Source organism: Panthera onca, chromosome D4 (genome assembly GCF_046562875.1).
Source record: "Panthera onca isolate mPanOnc1 chromosome D4, mPanOnc1 haplotype 2, whole genome shotgun sequence".
In the NCBI taxonomy this organism is placed as follows: domain Eukaryota; kingdom Metazoa; phylum Chordata; class Mammalia; order Carnivora; family Felidae; genus Panthera; species Panthera onca.
This window is the reverse complement of record NC_138351.1, coordinates 18,797,054-18,824,518: the sequence shown is the minus strand read 5'-3', so window position 1 is coordinate 18,824,518 and position 27,465 is coordinate 18,797,054. Positions and strand designations below refer to the sequence as shown.

General features: G+C 46.7%; 1 protein-coding gene across 3 annotated transcripts in view; it reads right to left on the bottom strand.

Moving 5' to 3' along the window:
• PCSK5 (proprotein convertase subtilisin/kexin type 5) overlaps positions 1 to 27,465 on the bottom strand; it is a 450,831-nt gene that overhangs the window by 8,942 nt on the left and 414,424 nt on the right. For 2 of the 3 annotated variants that reach the window (XM_078436932.2, XM_078436933.2), the window contains 5 exons: positions 21,808 to 22,025; positions 20,301 to 20,537; positions 17,350 to 17,577; positions 15,762 to 15,939; positions 10,932 to 11,149 (listed from right to left, as the gene is read on the bottom strand). In XM_078436932.2, coding sequence (XP_078293058.2) covers positions 10,932 to 11,149; positions 15,762 to 15,939; positions 17,350 to 17,577; positions 20,301 to 20,537; positions 21,808 to 22,025 — 1,079 coding nt within the window. Of the gene's footprint in view, positions 1 to 10,931; positions 11,150 to 15,532; positions 15,589 to 15,761; positions 15,940 to 17,349; positions 17,578 to 20,300; positions 20,538 to 21,807; positions 22,026 to 27,465 lie in introns of those variants that run through there. The other variant, XM_078436934.2, reaches the window with a different exon arrangement.

Here is a 27,465-nt window from a genome sequence, read left to right as displayed (position 1 = left end):
TAGGTTGGGGGGGGGGGGGGGCTGGACTATCTATGCCTGTAATTGTGAGTCAGAACTTGATATGTCTTCCCATCAGAAGAACACGGTGAAGAGTGGTTAGTTGAATTTGAGGCAGACCCACAAGTCCCACGCTTCGCAGACACCGTGGAAAGTCAGCTCTACGTGTGTGATCTGTGAGCTCAGTCATCTATGACGTTTCTACGGAAAAAAAGAATTCCGAGCTCTGAACAACAGATTAGAGAACCAACCGTTATTACCCAATTGCTTCTCAGGTTGGGGGCTGCCTGTAGTGATATAAATTCAAAGCCATTTAATAATTTTAAGTTTTAAATTGAAGTAGAGTTGACATAAAATATTGGTTTCGGGGGCACAACAGTGATTCAACAAATATGTACGTTACGGAGTGCTCAGCACATTAAGTATTGTTACCATCTGTCATCGTGCACAGTGATCACAATATTATTGACTCTATTCGCTATGCTGCACTTTTCATCCCTGTGACTTACTTATTTTACAACTGGACGTTTGTACCTCCTAATTCCCGATTTCGCCCATCCTCCCACCTCCCTGACCTCTGGCGGCCACCCGTTTGTTCTCTGTATTTGTAAGTCAACCGGTTTGTGTGTTTGTTTTGCTTTAGGTGCCACGTACAGTGAAATCATATGGTGGTTGTCTTCCCCTGTCTGACTTCTTTCACTCAGCACAGTACCCTCAAGGTCCGTCCGTGTTGCCGTGAATGGCAAGGTTTCATTCGTTTTTACGGAGGAGTCACATTCCATTGTATAGACACATCGCCTCTTTATCCATTCGTCTCTCGATGGACATGGGCTGCTTTCATATTTTGGCTACTGTAAATGATGCTGCGATAAACACAGAATGCATGTATCTTTTCACTTTAGTGTTTTCCTTTTCTTTGAATAAATACCCAGAAGTGGAATTACCGGATCATAGGGTATTTCTGTTTTTAATTTTTTGATGAATCTCCCTGCTGTTTTCCATCGTGGACGCCCCAGTTTGCGTTTCTACCAATGGCGCACAAGGGCTCCATTTTCTCCACAGCCTCACCAACATCTGTCCTTTCTTGTCTCTTTGACACCAGTCGTTCTGACCCGTCTAAGGGTAGATAGCTCATTGTGGTTTTGATCTGTATTTCCCTGATGCATAATAATGTTGAATATCTTTTCATGTGACTGGAGGCCATCTGTATGTCTTCTTTAGAAAAATGTATTCAAGTCCTCTGCCCATTTTGTCATCAGATTTTTTGTTGTTGTTAAGTTGTAGGAGTTCTTTATATATTTGGTGTTTTAACCCCTTATCAGATATATCATTTGCAAATATGTTCTTCCATTCAGTAGGTTGTCTTTTTGTTTTGTTGATAGTTTCCTTTGCTTTTTAGTGCAATGTAGTTTCACTTATTTACTCTTGCCTGTGTTCCCCTTGCCTGGGAAGACAGATTCAGAAAAATATTGTTAATAAATTTTACTAATAAATATTATGATGTTTAAGAGTTTACTGCCTAGGTTTTCTTTGAAGAGTTTTATGGTTTCAGGTCTTTTATTTTTTTTTAAGATTTTTTATGTTTATTTATTTTTGAGAGAGAGAGAGAGAGAGAGAGAGAGTGAATGGGGCAGAGAGTGGGAGACACAGAATCTGAAGCATGCTCCAGGCTCTGAGCTGTCAGCACAAAGCCCGATGCGGGGCTCGAACACACAAACTGTGAGTTCAGGACCTGAGCCAAAGTCGGACACTTAACTGACTGAGCCACCCAGGCACCCCAGTGGTTTCAGGTCTTACATTTAAGTCTTTAATCCATCTTGAGTTTGTTTATTTATTTATTCATTCATTTATTTATTTATTTATTTCATTTTGAATTTATTTTTGTGTATGGTGTAAGAAAGTGGTCCAGTTTCATTCTTTGGCATGTGGCTGTCTGGTTTTCCCAGCACCATTGATTGAAGAGACTGTCTTTTCCCCATTGTAGATTCTTGCCTCCTTTGTTATAGATTAATTAACCATGTAAATGTGCGTTTATTTCTGGGGCCTGTATCTTGTTCCAGTGATCTCTGTGTCTATTTTTGTGCCAGTACCATACTGTTTTGATTACCATAGATTTGTGGTAAAGTTTGAAATCTGAGAAAGCCAGCCTATTTTTACTTACCCATAGCTTCATACAGAATTTCCCACATGTTCTGGAACAGAACTGTGGTCTCTCATGAGAGAATAAATCTTCTCCTTCTCTCCTTCCTTCCTCTTCCCAACCTACATTTTTCTAAAACACAGCTGAGATGTCTTACTTCAATTTTTAGAATACAAAATACTTTTTTTTTTTTAATTTTGTTTTGTTTTTAATGAAGAGAAATCGAGGGTAGGAAGAATCAAAAGAGAAAAAGGCAGTAAAAAGATGAGGTCACAACAGTTGTGCCTTAAGGTTGTTTACATTTTCCAGAACACCAGCAGCAATTTGGCTGAAGGTGATATCCTGGAGTTAAGTCTCCTACATTGATTTATTGCAAAATCTGTGCGCCCTGGGTACACAGAGTCTTTTGCCAAGGCAGTTTGTTAATTTCCAGGAAGTTTTCTATTGCTTCCAAGTTTAACAACCTACTTTTATCATTGCTTCTAAGGATCTGCAGGAACTGTGGGACCTGTAAAGATTGTTTCGGTTTTTCCTTAGAATTCACAAGTCACTATTGGTTTTCCCTTGGACTGATCCCGCAGGATGAACGAATTCAGCAATGCAGAGCAACCCCTGGGGTTGTCCATTGTGTCATTCCATACAGGAAGAGGAAGCTGGAAAGAGTTAGGAGGTTTTGGCTACCAGCCTGGATTTGTGTTCCAAACGATTTTGTGAGGAGGATAAATACAAAGTTAAATGTATAAAGGTAAGGAATGAGCTAATTCTGGAGGGACCCACCTCATGCAAAGGTAATATCAGGCGTTAATGTGCCACCCATCTCCTACCCCCACCCTGCCCAGTGCTCTGAAATATTTTTTTTTTTCGTACTCTCCTACTACCGGGCAGTCAAATGTGAATGAAATGTCGTCTAGTTGGCAAATTGCTTATTTAGGTTGCTAAATTTTCCCCGGAATTCTTGTGCACCCTCATCTATTAGTATGGCAGCTAATGTTTTAGGAAGGCACCTTGGAATTCATCCTTTTTTCACCCAGTTTACAACCCAGGAAAAAACCTGTTCCCCTGTTTTGGAATCTCCATGCTGCAAAACCAGAAGACAGCACGAAGATGCACTAAGCAGCAAAGGATGTGTGTGGCAGGGGGACGAAGGCTGCTGGTCTAAATGAGCACCACATGTGGGAGGCTTCAGCCAGGTACATTTGGAGTTCAAGACAAACACAGGAGGAGGCGGCCCGAACCGAACGGCTGTGAGATTTACCCAGCTGTGACCAGCCATCCTTTGAATACATTCTCAGGGTGGCGGATGTGCCGATTAAGACTATTTTTTTTTTTTAGAGGAGTTTTAGGCTTCCAACAAAATAGAGAGGGAGGTACAGACACCGTCCGTGGACTCTGCTGCCGCACAGGCCTGGCGTCCCCCGTTACTCAACGTCACTTACCAGGATGGAAAATGTGGGGGGCGACTGGGTGGCTCAATCAGTTGAGCGTCAGGCTCTTGATTTCGGCTCATGGTCTCATGGGTCGTGAGATCCATGATCAGGCTCTGCACTGACAGAGCGGAGGCCTGCTTAGGGAATCCCCTCTCCCCCTCTCTCTCTGCCCCTGCCCTGTTCGCGCTCTCTCTCTCTTTCTCAAAATAAATAAAAACAAAAGTGAAAAAAAAATGGTATTTTTTTTTTTTTTTAACCAAAGATAAACCTATACAGACGTATCATTATCGCCCGAAGTCTCTAGTTTACCTTGGGGTCCTCTCTTGGTGTTGTACATCTGAAGCATTTGGACCAATGTATAATAATACCTCCCTGTCATTATAATATCATACGGAAATATTTTCGCTGCCCTAAAATCCTCTGTGGTCTGCCTGTTCCTCTCTCCCTGCACCCCACCCCTGGCGGCCATTGACCTGTTACGGTCTTCGCCATAGTTTTCCCTTTTCCAAATTGTCATACAGTTGGCATCGCAGTGTGGCCTTTTCAGATTGGCTTCCTTCACTTAGGAATACGCATTTGTGCTCCCTCCGTGTCTTCTCATGGCCTGATAGCTCATCTCAGCACTGAATAGTCTTTCATTGTCTGGATGTGTTGACGTACTTTTGAGACCGGGAATCCTTGGAACCATCACCCTTCATCTACCCGGGCTATCTCAAACTCAATTAGAGAAATTTATAGTTTTCCCAGCTGTGCTTACAACATCACTAATAATTTCTACAATCCCTACAAAAGAAAAAAAATCTTGAAAAGCTGGTATTCTGTTTTGATCGGCTGAGGCTGAGACATTAACTTACCCTAACGATGGCTGCCTGGGCTTGAATAAAAACCCCCGTGCTGCAGCCCATTGCGCTGCTCGTAGGGCATCAGATTTAGCGCATCGAGATATAGAGTTCAAAATCTAGAGTATCTGGCAATCCCAGTTGGAATAAAGGCCCCACACAGCTAGTAATAGTGGCATCAAAGAGGGGTAAAAAACCTAACAGAAAGCCGACACTGTATTTACTACGATGTGGCCTACGGCCAATGACAATGCCAACCCTCCACCACCCTCCTACCCCGCCCCCGATTCAATGTATTCTCCCATTTATCTTATTCTGATTAGAAGTTTTGAGCAGCAACTCTGTGTGCCTCTGGAATGAAAATAAGAGAACACAAATGGATGGTTACTTGATGCAAGGTTGTTCCGGAGGGCCAATTCTTTCTAAGACTGGAGTCAATTGCAGATAGGTAAAGGGTGGGAACCTCGGTATGGTAGTTCTCACGGAGTTGCCCCAAGGGACTCCCTGGGGGTGGGAAGGAGGAGCAAATGAGGGCATTCTAGGCGGGGCTCTGCGCTTCCAATCCGAGCAGCTCTGCTTGGTCATTTTACATAATGGGATTCAGCTTAAGATTCCACCTGAAGAAGATGGGCTTCTGCCAAAATACCATCTGAAACCATTGTTGTTGTTGTTGTTTTAATTTTTTATTTCGGAGAGAGAGGGGGAGCAGGGGAGAGGGGCAGAGGGAGAGAGAGAATCTCAAGCAGGCTCCACACTCAGCACAGAGCCTGACACGGGGCTCGATCCCGTGACCCTGGGACCATGACCTGAGACAAAACCAAGAGTCAGATGCTCAACCGACTGAGCCACCCAGGCACTCCCGAGCCATCATTCTAAATTAGAAATGTGCTGTCCATTGCACAGCCACGGGCCACTGTGGCACTGAGCACCTGAAATGTGGTTAGTACAACTTGAGTTGTGCTGTAAATGTAAAATCAACATTGGGTTTCAAAGACTGTTAAAAAATTCTCAATTTTTATGTTGATTGCATGTTCAAATGATTATATTGTAGATATATTAATTAAAGAAGTATATTATTAAAGTTAATTTCACCGGTTTATTTTTCTTCTCTAAAATGTGACCACCGAAGATTTAAAAAACGTATGCATGGCTTGCATTATGTCTCAATGGGATAGTGCTGACACCCCATGTTGGGAGTTATGTAAAAGAAATTCTAGGGGCCCCAGGGTGGCTCAGTTGGTTAAGCGTCCGACTTATCTGGCTGTCGGTGAGTTCGAGCCCCACATTGGGCTCTGTGCTGGCAGCTGGGAGCCTGGAGCCTGCTTCCGATTCTGTGTCTCCCTCTCCCTCTCTGCCCCTCCCCTGCTCATGCTCTGTCTCTCTCTGTCTCTAAAAAATAAATAAGCGTTAAAAAAATTAAAAAAAGAAAAGACCTTCTAGGCCTAGTGTGAATAGCAGGTGGCCATTCCCAGATTAATTTAGATCATCCGCCGGTCTAAGCACTTTGTAGCTGAGAGTAATTTAACGCTTATGTCACTGATCGTCACTCTAAAACGATGAAAAAAATTACCGAGTACTCTCTTCAAGTTTTTGATTTTTCTCTTGGTTTTCAGACTTACTTTTTTTTTTTTTTTTTTTTTTTTTTTTGGTTATGGTTGCAAACAGCTGAGGAAGGCAGGGGGCGGTGACACTGACCCCAGGGTTCAGAGAAGCGCACTGCGGGCAGCCCAGAGCAGGCACAGGTGGCTGCCGATTGGAAGATCAAGACCAACCACGCCCCCCCCCCCACCCCCACGACGCTTCCTGTTTTCCTTTCTCTCGTAGCTTCTCCAGCGTTTTCTGGTTCTCAAAGAGTTCACAGTCCTTCTGGGTTCCCCCCTCCCCCCCCCTTGGGATGCTTCCCTCGTTTTCCTCCTCTCTCCAATTCTTAATTCTTTGTCTTTCCTTTGCTCTGTTCTCTGCCTCTTTCTCTAGGCGCTTTGATCTTCTCTCCTGTTTCAGCTCCTGGAGTTTCTGCTTCTTGAATTGCTGTTTCTTCCGCGAGGCATCGCCCAGGTGTTTGGAGTCGGAAGAAGCCTTATGTTGCAGGCGGTGGCCTTGCAGTCCTGGCCTTTCCCCGTGAGCTGCGGCGGCGCGTGGCGCTCGGGACTTGGATGCCGCGCCAGGTGGGTCCTCGCGGAATGAGACGTTCGCCCGGAAGTTCAAGGGTCCCCGAAACTGAAGGTGTGTAAGTTCCGGCCTGTCGTCTCCTCCCGTTGGGGGTCCAGCATGGGGATGCCCACGTTCCATATGTCCCCACACTTATCTCAAAGCACCTTGACCACGAACTTCCTCGCTGGGCTGACTCCTCAGGGCAGCCCCTCCGGGGACCTGGTGCCTGGCGGCTCCCTGGGCAGCATTTCATTCCCGTCCTTTGTGTCATGGAAGAAAGAGTCCCAGTCCCAGTGTGTAGGGAAATCGGTCTTGAACTTGGTGGCATGCGTCCTGAGGACTTCAGGGAAGCTTAAGGACCTTGTGGTGGAGGCAGGCCAGTTAAAACGTGATCGGATTCTTGGGGCGCCTGGGTGGCTCAGTTGGGCATTTGGCTTCCGCTCAGGTCATGATCTCCTGGTTTGTGGGTTCCGGCCCCACATGGGGCTCCTCTGCTGACAGCTCAGAGCCTGGAGCCTGCTTTGAATTCTGTGTCTCCCTCTCTCTCTGCCCATCAACACTCTGTCTCTCTTTCTCTCAAAAATAAACGTGAAAAAAAATTTAAAAACCAAATAAAAAAACTTGACCAGATTCTTGCCCACCTGGCCATCTGAGAGGATGAAGTCCATGATGCCCTAGGGAATCTGCAGGGTGGAGAAGCGGCGATTGTGCACCATGGCCTTAAGCCTTTCCAGCACCTCCCAGCTGGAAATGGTCCTCCCCGGCCACCTCAGCAGTGATGGGCCATGCTGATGGTCACCTTCATGATGGGCTTGAGACAGAGGCCTACAAAGGCCAGAGCTCCACTGTCCCACACGTGTCATGGACTGCGGTAGCCGTTGCCTTAGCCCGGCTGGCATGGCCACCCTGCCCGGAGCCATCACCTTTGTTGGAGGTGCCCTTGGAGCCACCGGCCACCTGCCCCTGTGACTGTGCTCAGTGCTAGAGATACAAAGGTGCGTGAGACCTCAGTCGAGAGAGAGAGAGAAATAATAAGAGTATAAAATATGCCCTCTGGGCTGCCTTGTTCACAGTTATATGGACACCGCCTGAAAACTGCAGGATAATTGTTTGTTGAATAAATAAATAGATGAATGAGTGCAGAGGATGAAAGGTACACAGAATAGAGAGATTCAGGAAGGCTTTGTAGAGGAAATACTGACTGTCATGCATTAGAAAGAGGTAGCTGGGTAAAGCAGGCTGGAGAAAGTATTCTAGAAAGAGGAAAGGCGAGGTTGGCTCTGGTTTCCAGTAACTGATTACGCCTGGATTTAGAGCGTGGTGGACAGTGAGTCCCAGGATGAAGACCTCATATGCGAAGTTGCTAGTTACGATTCTATTTTAAAATCAGTGGAGAGCAATTTTTTTCTTTTAGTCTTTTTTTCCCCCCCTTAGAGAGAGAGCCAGTGGGAGAGAGGGGCAGAGAGAGAGAGAGAGAGAATCTTTTTAAAAAATATTTATTTATTTGGAGAGAAAGGACAGGGGAGGGGTGGAAAAAGGGAGAGAGAATCCCAAACAGACTCTGTGTTGTCAGTGCAGAGCCCAGGGTGGGTGGGGCTAGAACTCATGAACTGTGAGATCGTGACCTGGGCTGAAATCAAGAGTCGGACACTCAACTGACTGAGCCAGCCAGGTGCCCCCAGATAATACCAGTTTTATAGGGAAGTTTGACATGGTTTTAAAACTCAGTAGATTGAGGATATTAACAAATAAATGAAGACCTAATATCCATAAAGAAATACTAAGGAGGGCATTCACTTTCGAAGGTCTCCTTTCTGTAAAGAGAGCTTTCCTACTATTCTTCCTTTCTCTTCTTCTACCTAATGAACTTTGGAGATAAGAAACAAAAGCGATGGATGTAAAGAACAAATAATTAAAAAATTTTAAAAGTAAGTCATTTTTTTTTTTTTTTTTTTTTCAACGTTTATTTTTTTATTTTTGGGACAGAGAGAGACAGAGCATGAACGGGGGAGGGACAGAGAGAGAGGGAGACACAGAATCGGAAACAGGCTCCAGGCTCCGAGCCATCAGCCCAGAGCCCGACGCGGGGCTCGAACTCACGGACCGTGAGATCGTGACCTGGCTGAAGTCGGACGCTTAACCGACTGCGCCACCCAGGCGCCCCAAAAGTAAGTCATTTAAATTAAAAAAGAACTACAATAATAGATGGGCTGGACTTTAGATTAAACACAGAGAACAAATTAGAGACATGGACTAAAGCCCTGAAGAGTCAACCTAGTATGAAGCATAGAGAGTCAAAGAAATAAAAATATAACACAACAGGTAAGAGACCTAGAGGTCGGGACACCCTCAGTGACATTAACTAAGGAATTCCAGAAAAAGAGATTAGAGGAAAGGGTGGAGAAGCAACATTTGAAGATGTCATAATTGAAAATTCTCCAATTTGCAAAAAGACTTTAGGATTTGTTTTCTGTTCATTCATTCATTCATTCATTCAGCAAACACTGAATGAGCACTTACTATCTGTACAGTCTAGGGTAGAATAGGGTATATGAAATAACGGTGGTAGAATCTGAGCCCTGATGGTCTCACAATTAGTAGGAGAGATGGACATGTTTAATTAAAATGTAATGTAAAAAAGGCTATGATAAAGGACATAGTACAGAATCAAGAAGGAAGAACATTTCTGGCAGGACTAAGACAAGCCTCCCTCTCAGAGGAGATGACGTTCAAGCTGGGTCTTGTAAGTTTCCTTGTAAGTTGAGTGTTTCCTACAGTGTTGTTTTCCAGGAAGAGGAAACACATGGACAAAAGGCACAGAAGCATGAAAGAGCGTGACATGTTTGCTGGCTACTGAGTAGTTCTAGGTGGTTCTGGGTTCTAGACTACCTGGAAGGAGAGGTGAGATCATAAGCTGAAAGGACTGACTGGGGAAAGAATTTAATTACCTTTTAAGAAGTAAAACAAAAAAAACCCCACATTTATTGGAAGTTTATTGAAAGACAAAAAGTAAATGCATAGATTGCAGAGATATACCATGTTCATCAATGTGATGACCCAGGATCATAAAGATGGATTTTTCTCCCCAAATAAATTCAGTGCTATATCAATTAATACCCAAGGGATTTTTTTTGAATGAAATGTGACTGAGTATAAAATTTATATAGAGAAGGGGCCAAACTAATTAACCAAAATACTTTTGAAAAGGATAGCAGAAATGTACCTTCCCGACTGTCAATATTAATCTGATGAGTTTTAACAACTAACACGTTGTTGGAGGCATTTCTTAAATGTTGAGAATAATTCATCCTGATTGTCTTTCAGTGCCCAGCAGATGTGGATTTTTTATTGCTTTGGCATTACTATACAGGATGAGTTGGGGAAGAGGGGTGGCAAGACCGGAGTCGAGCTCACGTGCCGGTACTTCAGAAAGTTGGCTGAGACATGCTAAAAATGGAGAACAAGGATAGTAAAAATGGAGAAAGAGATCTGAGTTAAAAAAAAAAATGCTTAGGAGAGAAAATCAGCAGACCTTGAAGTTCACCTTTGTTGGAGGGTAGGTGGGTTGGGCAAGTGGCAAGAGAAGGATAACGTTAAGGTATCCAACCTGGATAGGTGGTTGGACAGTGGGTCTATTAACAGCATGACTATCGGAGGAAGCCCAGGTTGGGTTTACTCTGGGACATGTTGATTTTAGGGTTCTCTTGGATGGAGAAGTAGGTATCAGGAAAGTAACAATGGAATTTGGGAGAGCTGGAGGCAGACATCTTACGTAGTTGTTGAAGTAATAGAAATAAAATGCCCCACCCAGATTCCAAGTTCAACAAGTAGAGGAGGAGGACAGCGTAGGTGGGAAACACCTCCAGGGGGAGATGATGTCTGTATCTGGGCCTGGAAGGTTGGGAGGGTCTGCAGAGGCAGAAATGTAATGCAGGGCAGCCTGGGCAGGGCAGATGCAGAAGCTGAGTGAGAACGGAGGGTGCTGATGCTGGAGAGTTTTGGCTGGATTGGCAAGAGAGAGGAACCTCCAAAGGTGGTGAAAAAAGAGAGGGCTAATGGGGCACTTGGGTGGCTCCGTCGGTTAAGCATCTGACCCTTGATGTCATCTCAGGATCATGGGATCGAGCCCCGTGTCGGGCTGTGCGCTGTCAGCGTGGAGCCTGCTTGGGAATCTCTCTCTCCCTCTCTGCCCCTCCCCAGCATGCTCTCTTTCTCTCCCTCCCCCCTCTTTCTCTCCCTCCCCCCTCTTTCTCTCCCTCCCCCTCTTTCTCTCCAAATAAAACTAACAAGACAACACAAAACAAAACAGGGGCCAAGCACAAAGGAGACCTTCTCATTTTTCCCTCCACACATGCAAAGTGACAGGTACACCCTCACCTCTGCATTTGTTGCAAGTTGGGTGGCATCTCTCACACGTCCGTGTGTTTTGATCCGCGTAGTAATGCTCTGGGCAGGTGCGATGACACTCTCCCTTGGAGCGGAGCAGGAAGAAAAATGTATCGCAAGACAGGCAGTCGGTGGGCCTCGGGCCGCGGCACGCCTTGCAGGTCTTGCTACACCTCTCACACCGTCCGGTGGCTTCTTCCGCATAATATCTGAAACCAAGTGCGGAAGCAAAGACTGAATCCCAGGCTTTGCTCTTGGGTTGGGTGTGGTGGGAAAATCGAGGTTAGCCAGACGGTGATTGTTTCCGAGTTGGGGGACTTTAGGCTCGACTCGCTAACCGTACTCAGTAGATACATTACCACAGGGCACCCCTCCTCTTACCACGCTTCGCTTTACGCGCTTTGCAAGCATTGTGCCTTTTACCATCTCGAGGTTTCTGGCAACCCTGCGTTGAGCCAGTCTCTTGGCACCATTTTTTCCAATGCCATTTGCTCACCCTGTGCCTCTGTCACGATTTGGTAATTCTCGCAATATTTCAAATCTTCTCATTATCATACGTGTTACGGTGATCTGTGCTCGGTGACAATGGCTCATTGAAAGCTCAGATGATGGCTACCATTTTTTAGCACTAAAATATTTTTCAGTTTAGGTGCGTACGTCGCTCTTTTAGACATCATGCTCTTGCACCCTTCATGGACTATGGTATAGTTTGAACCCAACTTTTATATGCACTTGGAAACCGAAACATTCATTTGACTTGCTCTGTTGCAATAGTCACCTTACTGCAGTGGTCTGGGAGTGAACTGCAGTATCCCCAAGGTACGCCTGTAATGATACTAACAAACCTAATGATTCTCTGTTTTCTTATCTTTAAATTGGGCACGGCAATCCCTTCCTTGCTATTTGTGAGTACTAAATTAGGTAACACATAGGAAAGGACCTAGGACTTATCGTATGTTGCAGAGCTATGATAATTGTTCACTGCTTTTGCCTTCCTTATACCTATATGCCTCTCCACTTGAACATTCAAGTCTCAGGTTTCGTAGAATGGGATCCGGTTATGGAGGATGTTCTAAATGGATCTCTGAGTGATTCTTCTGGCGCCTCAATTAAAAAAAAAATAATCTTGACCTGGGAGATGATGTGCGTGTTGCTAATGTTTACACAATAACAGGTGTAACCTCGTCGGAAAGATTTTTGGAGGCTGACGTAACAATAATCCCTGTTCGTTGTTAACTTTTTACTGCGTACCCAATCATACGCTAGGGACTTCGTAAACATTAGTTCCCTTTGTTGAACCTAGAACTGAGACACTAGAGCGTGACAGTCAGGAGCTTGCCTTTTGGAACAAGACTGCGTGGGGTCAAAGCCAAGCTGTTCCAGGCATGAGCTGTGCGACTTTGGCCAATTCACACAACGTCTCTGTCTCAGGTCGTCATATGGGGCTTAATGTTAGCAGCTGAAATTAAATAAGTTATTATTGAGAAAATAGTTACAACAGTGCCTGGCACATTATAAATAATGCGTGTTAGTGATAATTATGAACTGTATGTTAAACCTCAAAGCAAACCTTACGGTTTAGATATTATTGTCCCTATTTTATGTATGTAAAAACTGAGGCTCAGAGAATTTAGACCACTTGGCTCAATGTCAAACAGCCAGCGAAGTGGGGTAATGTGATTTCAACCTACCTGGTAAATACCGCTATAGCAAAGCAGTGCAAAGTAAATAAGAATATTTCAAGCAAGATAGACGAGAGGAAAGAAATCGTGGACAAAGATGAACTTCTAGAGCTCATCTGACCCTCCTTGGCATCTCTGGACGTTGGCACACTGAAACTATCCTAGAAACTGGAAGGTCTGCCCTTGGCTTCTCTGGCGTGAAACTATCTGCCACATTAGGTTCCTTAAAGTTTCTTTCAGTTCCACTAACTTGTTGGACACTAAGGCCATGGCTAAGTCTGCCTTACTCAGCCACCTGTCACTGACCTGAGTGAATGCACCTGTACCTCAGCGGTCAAGCCTTGTTTTACCTTCCACGGGTGGGTGAGGAACAATTACCACCGAGTCAATCAGTAGGACTGGGGTATGAGAGAGACAGGGTCATGAAAGGAACACAAGGGGAAACTTCAGTCATGAAGTGAAGGGTTGATAAAGCCCACAGGAGGCTCAAAAGAGAGAGCCACAGGGCAAGGTAGAAATCTGCACTTGCCCACCCAGAGAATATACAGGCTGAAGTCAGAAGATCTGATTTCTAGTCTTGGCTCCACTGTGTTTTAGAAGCTTTGCGACTTTGGGCAAGTCACGTAACCTCTTTGAGCCTCAGTTTCCTCATTTTTAATACGGAGAGAATAATATCAATCTCATAGGATTAGTGGAGAACTAAATCATCATATAAAAATATATTCTGAGTAGAAATACTTCGTAAACTCTAAAGCAGCATGAATGTGTTTTACTAACGCGATGGGTTTTTAAGATGAAAAGCATCAATAAGAACTGTGGGGAAGAAAGCTTCTTAATACCTAGTAGGTTTTAAAAATTATCAAAGAGGAGCGCCTGGGTGGCTCAGTCGGTTAAGCATCCGACTTCAGCTCAGGTCATGATCTCACAGTTCGTGGGTTCGAGCCACGCATCGGGCTCTGTGCTGACGGCTCGGAGCCTGGAGCCTGTTTCAGATTCTGTGTCTCCCTCTCTCTCTCTCTGCCCCTCCCCTGTTCACGCTCTGTCTCTGTCTCAAAAATAAATAAGCATTAAAAAAATTTAAAAAATTATCAAAGAGTGAAAGATGGTGGGGGGGGGGCGTTACTAGATACGATTAAAAGAAGAGTACGATACCACTGCTTACTTTGATGACTTTTGCACGAGGTGGCTATGAGACGCCCAGATCCTCAATGCCCGGAAGAGGATTTTGTGCATAAATACAAACAATAATGGGAGCCTTGAAAAACCTGCTCCGAGGTTAAACACTAACATAACTATATGTGTTGGTAAAGGGTTCAGAAGATCATATACCTGCCTTTCCAAGGCAAAGAGATTTTTTTTTTTTTTTTTTAATTTTTTTTTTCAACGTTTTTAATTTATTTTTGGGACAGAGAGAGACAGAGCATGAACGGGGGAGGGGCAGAGAGAGAGAGGGAGACACAGAAGCGGAAACAGGCTCCAGGCTCCGAGCCGTCAGCCCAGAGCCCGACGCGGGGCTCGAACTCACGGACCGCGAGATCGTGACCTGGCTGAAGCCGGACGCTCAACCGACTGCGCCACCCAGGCGCCCCTCCAAGGCAAAGAGATTTAACAAATCTCAGATGTAATGTATGTGGGACACTGATTTTACAAAAAGGGACAATCTCCGTTAAATATCTCCACTTATACCTCATTAATATCCCATTTGTTCCCCATTAAAGAGATTTATGGCAACCTGTGTGTCTCCTCTCCGTGGGTAACTTTACAACGGAACATCCGTCTTCTTGACTCCATGGTCTACAATCAGTTGAGATCACAAGATTACACCCTCTTGCGTATAGGAGTATTTAATGACTCGATTTGAGGAAGATGGTGATTCCTTTCCGATCTTTTCAGGCACTTTGTGGAATGAAGATCAAAGGCTAAGCCAGGTGGCCCCATCGCCTCTCTTGTTCGGTAGGGCCCTTTCTTCCTTGATCTATGTGGCTGGTGTTTTTGAGGGCCGCTAATGTGTGTGACTTTGTGCTGAGTATTGTAGCAATATGTGCGAAAAAATAAGAGGCTTGGTTTTTTTTCGAGGCGCTCGTAATTTTCTTGGTAAGAAATATAAAAGAAGCATAAATTCTTGAAGGTCAACATCTTCGCATTACTCACACCTCCAACGTGTTCTTTATTAAACATGTGTCGAATGAATGAATGACCGAATAGACTAGGTAAATCAAAACACAGGGCAGTGTATAAGGACCACAATGAGTAATGCAGGCAGTAGGTGCTATAGAAACTGAAGAAAAGAAGAGTGATGTCCTATCTGGGCAGAAGCATTTGGAAAAGTCTGAGGTTATAGGCTTTCATTTTGGGTCCGGAAACTCTCGGTGCCTTTCGGTTACCGATTGGGAAGGAAGAATCAGCAACAGGCCCCTAATTGATCTTTCTCTTTATTGGTGATTCCTGGGTTGGGGGTGGGGAGGGATGCCCTGGTCAAATCTTTCAAATAAGGTGGTAACCCGATCCCCTGATAAATACACTCAAGATTTTCCTAGCAAAAAATAATAGAGTTCTCATATGCAAGGGGCTTTTAGGAGAACGTATCAGTGTCCCTACATTGCTTATGGGAACTAAACCTACAAATAATGGATTTATGGGGACGTGGTAGGTTGGAGCATTGGTAGGGTATAAATGGGGATATGTAACTGAAATGGTTCCCTTTGTAAAATTAATGCGCCGCATACATCACTTTGATCTCGCCAACAGAACAAATCCTAGTGCGGAAGAGAAAGAACCTACATTTATGGTCTTGAGACTGCTCTGGGGGAAGAATCCTTTGCCTCTGCCTTGTGATTGCTTGTACCTCGAAATCGGTAGCGAAGTTTGGCACGTGAGCCTGACCTGATGACTGGCGTCTCGTGTTATTTCACTGGGTCGCTCGCCTCTCCCACGTCCTCATCCGTTACTACGAACCAGCTGAAATCCTTTAGAGACCATGAGACCTTGGTTGGACTCTCGTCTTCGTTTCTTACCAGCACCGAGACTTCAGTCTGGTGTTCTGTAACTTAGCTTCGGTGTCTGCACAGGGGGTTTGCCAGTAGTGATATCTGGAGTGGCTTTGGGATCAAATGAGGGAGACGTGTAGCGAGCACCTTACCCTTCCCTGCACTGGGGCAGGCACTCCTTTTCCAGCTGGAACGAGCTTGGTTGGCAGGAGAGGCACTGTGTGCTGCGTCTCCCTTCACATGTCCTACAAGAGCTGTGGCAGGGCGCACACTGGTGGCTGTCCTCATCAGCGTAGTGGCCCTCGGGGCAGTCCTGCACGCAGGTCGTGTCTGCCAAGGAAGGAAAAGAGTCTGTCATCGTATCAAGTAGGACACACGTCTCCCAGCCCTCCTCTACGCGCTCCCCAGAGTGAACCCTGGTGGGGGGTGGGGGAGGATGCTGGACGAAGGGGACAATGTCCTTGTCAATGCCGTCCTTCTCAGGTCTCCTGGGTCCAGATAGACGCTAACACCTTCCGGGTCTTCAGAATATCCCTCTCCTTCTTCCCTCTCTGCTGTGCCCCTCGCTTGTTCCTTCTCTTAGCTGAGTGGGCTTTGTTTCATTTTTGTTCTCCCATACCCGTGTTACGCTTAATCATGGGATCCCTGGGAACCCGAGAGCGTTGCTTCACATTAGCCGCGACCTTCGAATATGAGCTGCTGGAGGTGGCCATCCTCAGACCGTGCCATACTTCAAGAAGACGTATTGGGGCGCCTGGGTGGCGCAGTCGGTTAAGCGTCCGACTTCAGCCAGGTCACGATCTCGCGGTCCGTGAGTTCGAGCCCCGCGTCAGGCTCTGGGCTGACGGCTCGGAGCCTGGAGCCTGTTTCCCATTCTGTGTCTCCCTCTCTCTCTGCCCCTCCCCCGTTCATGCTCTGTCTCTCTCTGTCCCAAAAATAAATAAAAAAAGACGACGTATTAATCAGCGGATGCAAGACTCAAGGGGAAATTTTGATGAGGGGGTGAATGCCTGCATGTTCGTAAAGCGTCCCTGCACGGACTGCTTATGAATTGCGAGGGAAAATAGTAACTAAGCAGTGGACACATCGGACAGCACCTCGAACAGAGGGCCGTGGTCCGCCTCACTGATGAGGGGCTGGGGAACATCCTGGGTTTCCAGAAGGACGCGACGTCTCCTGTGAAGCATTCTGGCCTGAGAGTGCATGATCTCTGTCTCATCGTGGGGAGCTTCGCACAGACTTCAACAGCGGGATAGGGGCTGTATTCTTCTCAAATCCCAATATCATATAGAAAAAAACATCTGTGGCAATGTTTCCGGTTAAGGGGGGGCCTCAGACTCATGGCAACTAAAAGCAGTACCTGATTGGAGACTGGACCTTGGTCTACAGGGGGATTGCCACAATTACAAAACAGATGAAATAGTCTCGATGCTAAATTCACGTGCATTGACAACTGTACTGTGGTCGGAAACAAATATATCGTGGCATTCACGTTGACAGAGACTGAGACCACGCTCACGATCGGGCAGACGGGGTACAAGATGAGCAGCGGGTCAAGTGGGTAAAGGGCACCCGTGTGGCGTTCTTTGTGCTTTTGCCTTTTCTATAGGTTTGAACATGTTCCAAATACAAAGTGAAAAATTAGAAAGACCCTACCCAGCGACCGGGCCCCAGGCATCTTGCAAGGTGGTTTCCCCCATGGAGGGAGAGAGAGCCCGCCCCAGAGGAAAAGTAACTCACTGAGAAGAAGGCTGTCCCTCGGGCAGGTGCGACACTGGTCCTCTGCGGGCCCGGTGCAGCGGAAACACTTAGCATGACAGGGCTTGCATCCCAGAGCCTCGTCCCAGTACTCAATGGGGGCACATTCCTTGTGAGGCACACAGCGTCCGTGGCTGGCCACCCCCAGGCCTTCCCGACAGGTGGTGCAGGTCCCAGGCGACGAGCAGGCCCGGCAAGACTTGTGACACTCTGTGGGCGGGGTGCGGGCAGGAGACACAGTGAGAGAGGGCCAGGGCGCCCCTGGAGGGTGTGTTCACGTTCCTTCCTCAGTTCTTTTAGAGATTTCTAGGGCTCTGGGCCAAGGGCAGGGGGCCGTGAGTCGGGTACGGCCCTTGGGACTCTGCGTAGAGCGTTCTCGTCCGATGAGTTTCGCATTCTCTCTAATAACTAGAGAGCCCCTTCTTGCAAAATTACCAAAACAGCCATAAAGTAATGATGTGCGTGTGGCCTGTTCAGCACCGTAACTCTTGTTCTGTGGTCCCCCACTGACCTCCCAGAACACCTTGAGCTTATCACTAATGGAACAATTGTTGGGATGTGTTACAATTACCCATTGACAAAAAAAAAAAAAAAAAAAAAAAGGCCTCTTGAGAGGGCCTGGCATACAACAGGCTCTCAGTAAATTCCTGTTAGACAAACAAAATGACAGCAATTCATTCCCCCCTCGCGGTTTTTAGCAATTGCTGTTCCCTCGGCCTAGAGTTCTCTTCTAGATAGATGTGTGGTTTGTTGCCTCTGTTTGTCCATGATATCTTCAGGCTCCCTCTCTCCTATTGCGACTCCATTCTGTCCCCTCCCTTGACTTATTTTTCCTTTTGCCTTCTTTAGAGTCTGTCTTCCCCAGTGGAACATAAGCTCCTTGAGGCCAGGAATCTGCCTGAATTGTCCCCCGTATTTCCCCAGGCCCGGAGGAGTCTCCCAGAACACCTTGAGCTTATCACTAATCACCCTGAGGAGTGCATGGCACATAGTAGGCCCCCAATAAGGGCTCACTGAACGCATAGACACACTGAATGCATAGAATGCATTAGTATTATCTAGATCAGAAAACTGAGGCTGGAAAAGGGCAGGATTAGGGGCTGAACCCAGGAGTTTACTAAGAGCTCTTTCTGCCCCAGTGCCTTGGGATAGGTATGGGATTCTTAGAGGTGCCTATGCTACCTCATAGTGGATAATTTGGGTGATCTGAATGGATCCCAAGCCCTTGTGTGTCTTAGAGGAGATCTTGCTTGGTTCCGGATGCTTCTCTGCATCTTTATTTCTCCCGGTACCAGCTTCCCTCAGTCCGCTTTTGGGCTGGTGGCGGGTGCCCTGGCCTAGCAAGGAGAGGCCTCAAGTTCCCAACGGTTGAGCTGGCCTAAGGGGAGCCCAGGCATCTGTACGGTTGTGTGGGGTTTTTTTGGTTTGTTTGTTTTTGTTGTTGTTTTAAAGCTCCCCAGGCGATTCTAATGGGCCAACCTGGGATGGGAACCAGGGGCCTTTCTCAATGAGAAAATTAAATCAGGTAAATCATGTAAACGTACTGTGAGGCCTATAAAGTCTTCCGTGTGGCAAATTACCTTGTTGTTGAACATCAGAAAAGGGCCAGAAATGGACCCTCTGTTCCTGCCCGAGCACAGGCAAGGTGGCACCTCAGCACTTCGGCCGAGTGGCTCAACTGTCAAAGAAACGGACCCCCAAGCTCACTCCCGCCCCGTCCTCTGCGCATTTCCGAGCCCGTGTTCTTTCAGGTTGACATGAAAGGGTGCCTTCCGTCAAACACACAAAAAAGTATACCCAGATCACAGAGCCAGAGCAGAAACTTCGGGAGCCAGCTCCGTCTTCCTGTCCCATGACATGCACAACGTTTGCCTGAGGACGTTCTGGGTTTTTCCTGCCACGGGCGCTCGCCCTCAAGCCCCCGCTGTTGTTGGGACCCCCTCTGCCTATCTGGCCAGCGTTTGCTTGGTGGCAACACGGGGCAAAGTTCCGACCGGCTGCCTAGCTGGAATGAACCCTGGAACTCTGGAAAAGTTCACCCGGAATGATTCATTTGTTTGAGGATTCTAGTAACAATTTATTTTATTTATCCTGCTCTGAGGCAAACAGTTTATACCCGGCTCAAACATAAGGAGGCACAAACAATAGCAGATCTCTACTTAAAAGTGCCGAGTAGGTGGTCCCAGGGAAGGAGCTGCTGAAGCGGATGAGTCAAGGAGGGAAATCTTAGGGAGGAACTGAGGAGGGAGATGAGAGGCGCTGAGAAAATTCTCTACGGCACAGCTTTCCTTATGCTGCTGTAAACCTTCAGTGGCTTCAAGTTTTAAGAAAAAAAAAAAGAAAAAAAAGAAAACAACCTCTCGTCTGAGGTGCCCGAGTAGTTCAGTCGGTTAAGCATCCGACTTTGGCTCAGGTTGTCGTGATCTCACAGTTGGTGAGTTCGAGCCCTGCATCTGGCTCGCTGCTGTCAGCACAGAGCCTGCTTGCTTCGGATCCTCTGTCTCCCTCTCTCTCTGCACCCCCCCCCCCCCCCCCCCAGCATTCTCTCTCTCTCTCACAAAAATAAATAAACATTAAAAAAAAAAAAAAGCTTCCATTTTGGGCGACTTTCAAAGCCTTATCTCCCTTGGGAAGCTTCACAAGAGAATTCTTTTTGGTCAGCAGTTTGCAGCCACTGTTGTGACGAGGGTCAACCTGATTTATTATTAAGAAGAGTTAATATGGTCAAAGCTTGTGAACGATTCATTTAAAAGAAAGACAGAATAAATTAGAGCCGATTCAAAAGCTGCTTTCTGGAGCAGGAGGGAAAGGGCTTGGGTGACGGCTCTGGGGCCGGAACCCTACACACCCCAGCACCTGCCCTCTGCAGAAACCCACAGCTGAGTCAGGCGCCCCTGGGTGCAGCGCTTGGCCACGCCCCCGGAAGTCTATACCTCTGCACTCCTTGGTCTCTTTCTCATAGTAAGTCCCTGCCGGACACTCCTCCAAGCAGCGTCCATCATAGAGAACCGAGGATGACTCAGCACAGAGGTCACAGTCATCCGCTGAGGGGCCATCACACTCCAGACAGTCTTCGTGGCAGGGGACACACTGGCGTCTGTCTGCGTAGTAGCCGCGGGGACAGGACTGATGGCACATGTCCTTGTACAGGACGGACTCAGGCATACACTCTGGGGGGGGGAGGAGGAAACGGCAAGTTAGCCCTGGGGCACAGGAGACAGGGATTCATTCCTTCCACACTGACTCCGCCGACCTGGGTGTTAACGTGTGTGCGTCCCAAGCCCACCCTGCCAGGGCGCACCCCCCACGTCTCCAAACTTTGGGAGAGAAGACCACACAGGGGGGCCTGAGGAGAAGGTGCAGGGTTTCCAGCCCGAAATGATCAGCCCCTTGGAGGTTCCAGAAAATCGCAGTGCTGTGTCGCAGACCGGCGGTGGCCGGATGCTGGGGGTATCGTTTGAAAACCCGGAAGGCTGTAACGGATTTTAAAGTTGTACTGAGCCCCTCGCACTCTGTTCGATCCCCAAGTGGTTAAGGAATTCTTGCATTAGTTAATTTTTTATTCACTGCTAGGGTAGATCAATGAAATAGACGTGGTTACTCAGCGTGAGGAGGGCACTGTGAGTTTCTTTGATTTTGACTCATTCTCTTATTTGGGGGGAAACCAAGAAAACGCTTTCAATCGCGCCAAGAGAATCCTTTCGATAGAACCATGCCAGTGAGATGAGTCTTACTCTGGAGAGGAAATCAAGACAGCCTTTCCTGGAGATAATTCCAGAGAAAGAACTCCTAGCCAGAGTGCTCTTCTGAGCCTTAACTGCTGCCTGAATTTTTCTTTCACGTCTTTTTTTAAGAGTTGCGATTCTCTGGCTACCTCTGTGTTTCATTAGTATCGGTCTGTCCTGTAAGATTTTGAGCTCGACAGGTCACGATCTCGCGGTCTGCGAGTTCGAGCCCCGCATCGGGCTCTGGGCTGATGGCTCAGAGCCTGGAGCCTGCTTCCGATTCTGTGCCTCCCTCTCTCTCTGCCCCTCCCCCGTTCATGCTCTGTCTCTCTCTGTCTCAAAAATAAATAAACGTTAAAAAAAAAAAAATTAAAAAAAAAAAAAGATTTTGAGCTCGAGGAGGCAGGAACTTTGGGTTCTTATCTGTATCTCTAGCGCCTGGGATAGCTTGGCACACCCCCAGGGCTCAGTACACATGCAGAAAAGGGGTTCTCGTCTGTCTTCACTTGCAGAATCCATAATGGAAAGGCTTTATCTCACTCTCGATGTCCTCAGTGACGTGCACAGAGGTAGATCTATTCCAGTAAAGGTAAGGAGACTGGCTCCTTCTGTTCTGCACGAACCTACCCCCCCCGCCCCCAGTGCCCAGCGGGGGTTGCGTGGGAGAGCCACATCCTCCCCTGGGATGCCCCCCCCCCCCCCCCCCCCCGGGTACCTTTGCATGTTTGCTCATGGATGCAGTCCTGACACATCTTGGGGCAAGGCTTGCACACCCCGTCCATGGCCACGTGCCTCTCGGGGCAGGTTTCCCGGCATGCTCCCTGGTCCAAGACGAAGCCTCCTTGGCAAGAGCGGCAGCTGGTGGCATTTCCTTCACATGTTCTGCAGGGGGCGCTGCAGCTCCTACATGTGCTGTCTTCCGCGTAGAAGCCCCTGTGGGGAGGACAGAGCACAACTGGAGAAGCCTTCCCACTAGGGAAGTGAGCCACGCCTGGTGGCAGAGGGTTTGGGACTGAGCAAACCAGAGGCACTGCTCGTGCCGTCGGGCAGGATGAGTCCGTCAGCTTCCTGAGGGAGTGCGGGCAGAGATCAAATGTGGGAAGATCAAGTGAAAGTCCTAGGTACTATCCCTGCGAATTTGGTTTGTTTGGAAAGGACTTTTGTTCATCTGTATATAGTTTAGCCATCTTCTGATGTCCCCATTTTACTTCCTAATTTTTTTTTCTTTATTTTCTTTATCTAAGAGGTTCATTTATTTTTGAGAGAGAGCACGAGCCGGGGAGCACCACGGAGAGAGGGAGACAGAGAATATGCAGTGGGCTCTGTGCTGACAGCAACGTGCCCAATGCAGGGCTCGAACTCACAAACTGTGAGATCGTGACTGATCGTGACCTGAGCTGAAGTCGGGTTGCTCAACCGACTGAGCCACCCCGGTGCCCCATCATTTTTCTTTTTTTTTTTTTTTTGAAATCAGAGTCTAATGTTCGAGGAGAAAACGTATTTATTCAATCCATTTTTTAATGAAGAATTTTAATTTAAGAGATTACTTACCTTGATACTTAATATGCAATGTTAATAGTTAAGTTAAACAACTGTTTTTAAAAGGCTCACAAGGCTTAAGGCCCTGTCAGACTGGAACCACTTTTGCTTCTGGCTGCTCTCAGCCAACCTCTGGGGGCTTCTGTGAAACACACGTACGGTCTTCGCACACGGCAGCAAACGTATTTGGAGTCGCTGTTATTGGAATGTATGTTTATCTGATTGGCTTTCTTCCAGGTGGAATCTGATGTCTGTATATACGTTGTACACCTGCATGATGAAATTATCGTGCCATAGAAACCTCTCACTGCTCAGTGAGCACAGCAAATCTGAAAGCCTCAGCCTTTTCAAATCTATTCGGAAGACGAGGGAAATAGAGGTCGTTTCTTTGACGAAAAAAGCTGAGGGCAAGAGCTGGAACTTGCAGAAGCAGGGAAATCATAAACCAGTATAGAGAACGTGGGCTTCCGATGTCATAGGTACCTATTCCAGTTGTTTTCTGTGATTTTCATTCCATTAGTCAGTTATCGCCGTGTAACAAAACACCCCAGAGCTCATCCCTTGTCCGTCTGTGGGGAAGCCAGATTTAGGCTGAGCTTATGCTCAGAGAAACTCGTGTCACTGTACTAGAAGAGCTCAGGCATGTGCTCCGGGGAAGGAGGCTTGGCCCCAAGGTGCGCACTAGGCCCAGGTCGTCTTCACGTCACTTTGTCCTCCCTGGCACAGGGACCTCGTGGGGCACATTCTTCTCTTAGTCACGGCAGAAGCGCGAGAGGGCAGGTTCATCCAGGCACACCCGTTTTAAGCCTCTGCTTGCCTTCTGCTAACATCCTGTTGGCTAAATCAACCCTGGCCAAAGTCAGGGGTCAGGGAAGTCCATTCTGTCTCCGTGGGAGTTGCTGCAGATTGACAAGCAGAGGACACGGATCCACGGAAGGGTGAAAAATTGCAGCAAGTACTCAATATCCTAGAGTCACGTTTGAATCCGAATGCCAATCAGGGATCCTGCCCGGCGTCTTTACTTGATGTCTTAATTAATTAAGGCATTTTACATCTATCTAATCGTTCTTTCAGCTCTCCCTTGGTATTTATTCAGTAAGGAAAAACGTATTGAATGTATCAGGAAGAAACAGGACGAAATAGGACAGGCGTGAATAAAAGTCACGTACCTTATGTGGTCGCGAGAAAGAAAAATTGGAGGAGAAGCAGTTTAGTAGAAGAGGAAGAACTCAATAGAATCCAGATGAAAGCCAGGACCAGGCTTCCTTATGCACGAGTATCTTAGCTGTTTTGGTCCACAGTGGGGAAGAGTCAAAGCCAATGCAACTGTGTCCAGCCACGTCAGTCTCTTAAAAGTGAATTTGGCAGGACAGTGGGTAGAAATGTGTTACATGACCAACAAAAGCTTGACTGAATTTGAGAAATTTGAAGGTAAGGAAATTGAGTGCGTTCTCAAGCATGTCATGTCTTCTACCTGAATGAGAGTTTCACGGGTTCATTGTTTCTGTGTACGTAGTGAGGGCTTTGGCCTCACCCAAAGACAGGCCTGGCTTTCCTCCCCAGCTAACTTCTAAACTCTTGGAATTTCCCAAGGGGTGTGAATGTCTTTGTTATTCCTTGAGACCCAACGGACCACATTTGATCCTTTGAAGAAAGGAATGACTCAGGGTGGGGCCAGCCACACTCTGTAGTTTTAGGAGGGGGACTGAGTAAGGAGCCAATCTTGTGCTTAGAGGTTGGAGGCTTTGGTTCATGTGCTATCTCTTGACCTCTGGGGGATTTTCAGCGCTCTGCCTGGCCAAGGTCCCTACAGAATTGTTTCTGGACACTGAACACGAGTGGTTCGAGTATAGAATTTGAAAAGGTGCAGCACCAGGAACCTGTTCCAGATTCTTCTCCTAGGGGAGTCAGTGGATGTCCTATGAGATGCTAAAGTAAAAGGAATGGATTCAGTCAAAAAAGAACACAAAATATTAAGCAGGTCGGGTCAAGTTTGCGTCAAGATAATCACAGGAGTCTAAAACACGGAAGAATGAGGAGGAGCAGAAAAACGTCCAAGGGATGGGATATGAGAAAGATTCAGACGGATGCTATTTCTTTGGGTGGCTCGGTCAATTAAGCATCTGACTCCAGCTCAGGTCATGATCTCACAGTTTGTGAGTTTGAGCCCCGCATCAGGCTCTCTGCTGTCAGCACAGAGCCTGCTTGGGATCCTCTGTCCCCCTCTCTCTTTGCCCCCACCCCCTGCGCTCGCTCGCTCTCTCTCTCTCAAAAACAAATATTAAAAAATTTTTTTTAATTGGATATTATTTTTTCAATATTTTGTTTAGTGATTCCTCACTAGCATAAAATTTTGTTCACTTCAAATGGTAAAAAGAAAGCGCACACACACACACACACACACACACACTATTGAAGATAACTGCTAACTGAAAAATATGTAAATCTCAGGAACTTGTTGGGAATCAGCCGGAAGGTTCTTCTGCAGAACCCCTTTGCTAAAAGCAGCCTTCTCTCCACAGACCTGCCCAGTACTTGGTCCTGCTATGTTCTCCTCACCTTTACAAAACTTTTTTTGTTGTTGTTAATGCTTTACTTCCCTGTTATTTTCATTTAAGAAGAAAAAGAATATCTCTTTGGAGAAGAAATGGCCATTTGGATTACATTGTTAATTTCAAAGTACTTTATATGGAGGTTGTTCGACCCAGATACATGTATGTCACAAGAGCTGTGTGGTTGTGGAGCTTTACCTGTTTTCTGTGGACACCTAAGACAGGGACAGCCAGCGCCTGATGGAAGATTGTTTTCCTGCCATCAGAGTTTCAAATCATTCCTATTTGGTGAATTTGAGCACACTTTGTTTTTTTGGTCGCCTTTTAAACAATCGCTGTAAATGATGTATGCTGCTACTCAGGCTTTCCTCTTTCATGAGCATATACCGTATTTGAAAAAGTCGTGGCCACTATGGTTGACTTGTAAGTAATTCTGAATATTTGGCGGCCGTTTCACTGCAGGTTGTAGTCCTGGTCTAAGTCTGACTGCTGTTGGAGGATGGATTGCACCCATAAGGGTGTTTTCTCAGAAACAGCAACAAAGCCACCAAGCCAAGCTAGATATTATACGTTCCTCAGACTTTATCTTCCCTGTTTTTTTTTTTTTTATAAACACAAGAAGGGGGGGTGGGGCTACTGGAAGGAACCCACCCTACTCAAAGCAGAGGGCACATGCTCACGATACTGTAGTCTACAGGACTTTTGGGCCATGTCGGTGGCTTCCCTACCACTCAAAAAATACAGAATATCTTGGCTGCTGTGTATCTGCATGGTGTCCCGTTGCTTCAAGGAGCAGCTCGGTCCTGGTTTGGGGTAGCGTTGAGCCACCAGCTCACTGGAGGGAGGCCAAACGCTGCTCCTTCTTCTTCGCTTTACTGCATTATCAATTCCCGTAACGTTCAAAGAATCCAAGATGGAGTTGGCAAAGGGTGGGAATGATTAAATAAGTAAGGTGATGGTACCAACAGTCGGTTGAGTCCCACCATGGTAGAGGTTAACAAAGAGGCAATGATGGACTTGGGGAAGTAGGTTACGGGGCTTCACCTTCGTTTTTCTCTCGTGTCTTGGCTAGCTTTGCTGAGGCTGGAGCGTGGTTGTTGAAGCGGCTGGGCTGGGAGTTTTCTGACTCTCTCTTGCATCATCCTTCCTTCTCTCCCTGGCTTCTCTTACCCTGACGGTTTCCTTCCCTTCCCCTACTGTCTGCCTGACAAAATGCTTTAAGAGCTATTCACTCTTAAGCCTCTTCTCAAATACCCAGCTGGAGAGGAGCCTTGAAAATACGCTAAGTAAAGGAAACCGGCCCGAAAGATCACATTTTGTAGGGTTCCATTTTTGTGAAATATCAAGGAAAAGGCAGATCTATTGAGACAGAAGGTAAATTAGTGGTCGTTTAGGGATGGGGGAAATTCGGAGTTTCTTTTTTGGGGTGATGAAAGTATTTTAAAATGGATTGTGGTGATGATTACACAACTCCGGCAACATCCCAAAAGCCATTGAATTGTACGCTTGGCATGAAGGAATTGCGTGGTGTTAAATTATATGTAAGCTGTTCTTTAAAAAAAGAAACCCCAGTTAGATGAGAAGGTGGCATTGTGTGATGACTAAGCACATACATTTAAGTGCTGGAGAGATTTGGGGTAAAATCCTCGCCATACCGGGGATTAGCTGTGTGATCCTGGCATGCTACCTCGTGCTTGAAACAGCAGAAAACTGCAGAAAAGAAGATTCTGGCGAGGATTAGTGAGGTCATACATTGGAAGCCCTCAGCGCAGTGTCGGCACATCACAAGACTCGACAAGTAGCTGTTTTTACGTGGTTTCCTTTCCCTGGGAATGTCTTCGCCTTTTTGTGTATTTAGGCCCAGAGAAGGATGACACTGGTTGATATAAACCTCCCCAACTGGATTGTAAGCCTTTTGCAGGCTCAGACTTCCTTCGGTTGCTCATACCTTAGCTTCCAACAGCGCTTCTTAACACCTAGTAGGTGCTAAATATTTATCGGCGGAATTGAGTTGAGTGTGTCTGGCTTCTCTGCTAGATTGGGAGCTCCTGGAGTACCGTGACTTACAATTGTACCTCCAGGCTCTGTCTCAGTGGTGGATACAGATACTAATGCTCTCTCTCCCTCCACCACTGAGCTGGATCTTGTGGATCTGGCATCGAGTTCTTTTTAATCAGCGAACAAATGAAATCTCGAATTCCTCACAACGGATTCTGTCGGTCACTTCCCCAGACTTTTCTCGTGCCTTCCTCTTTCCAGTCTGCCTGGCTGTCAGTGTTCTG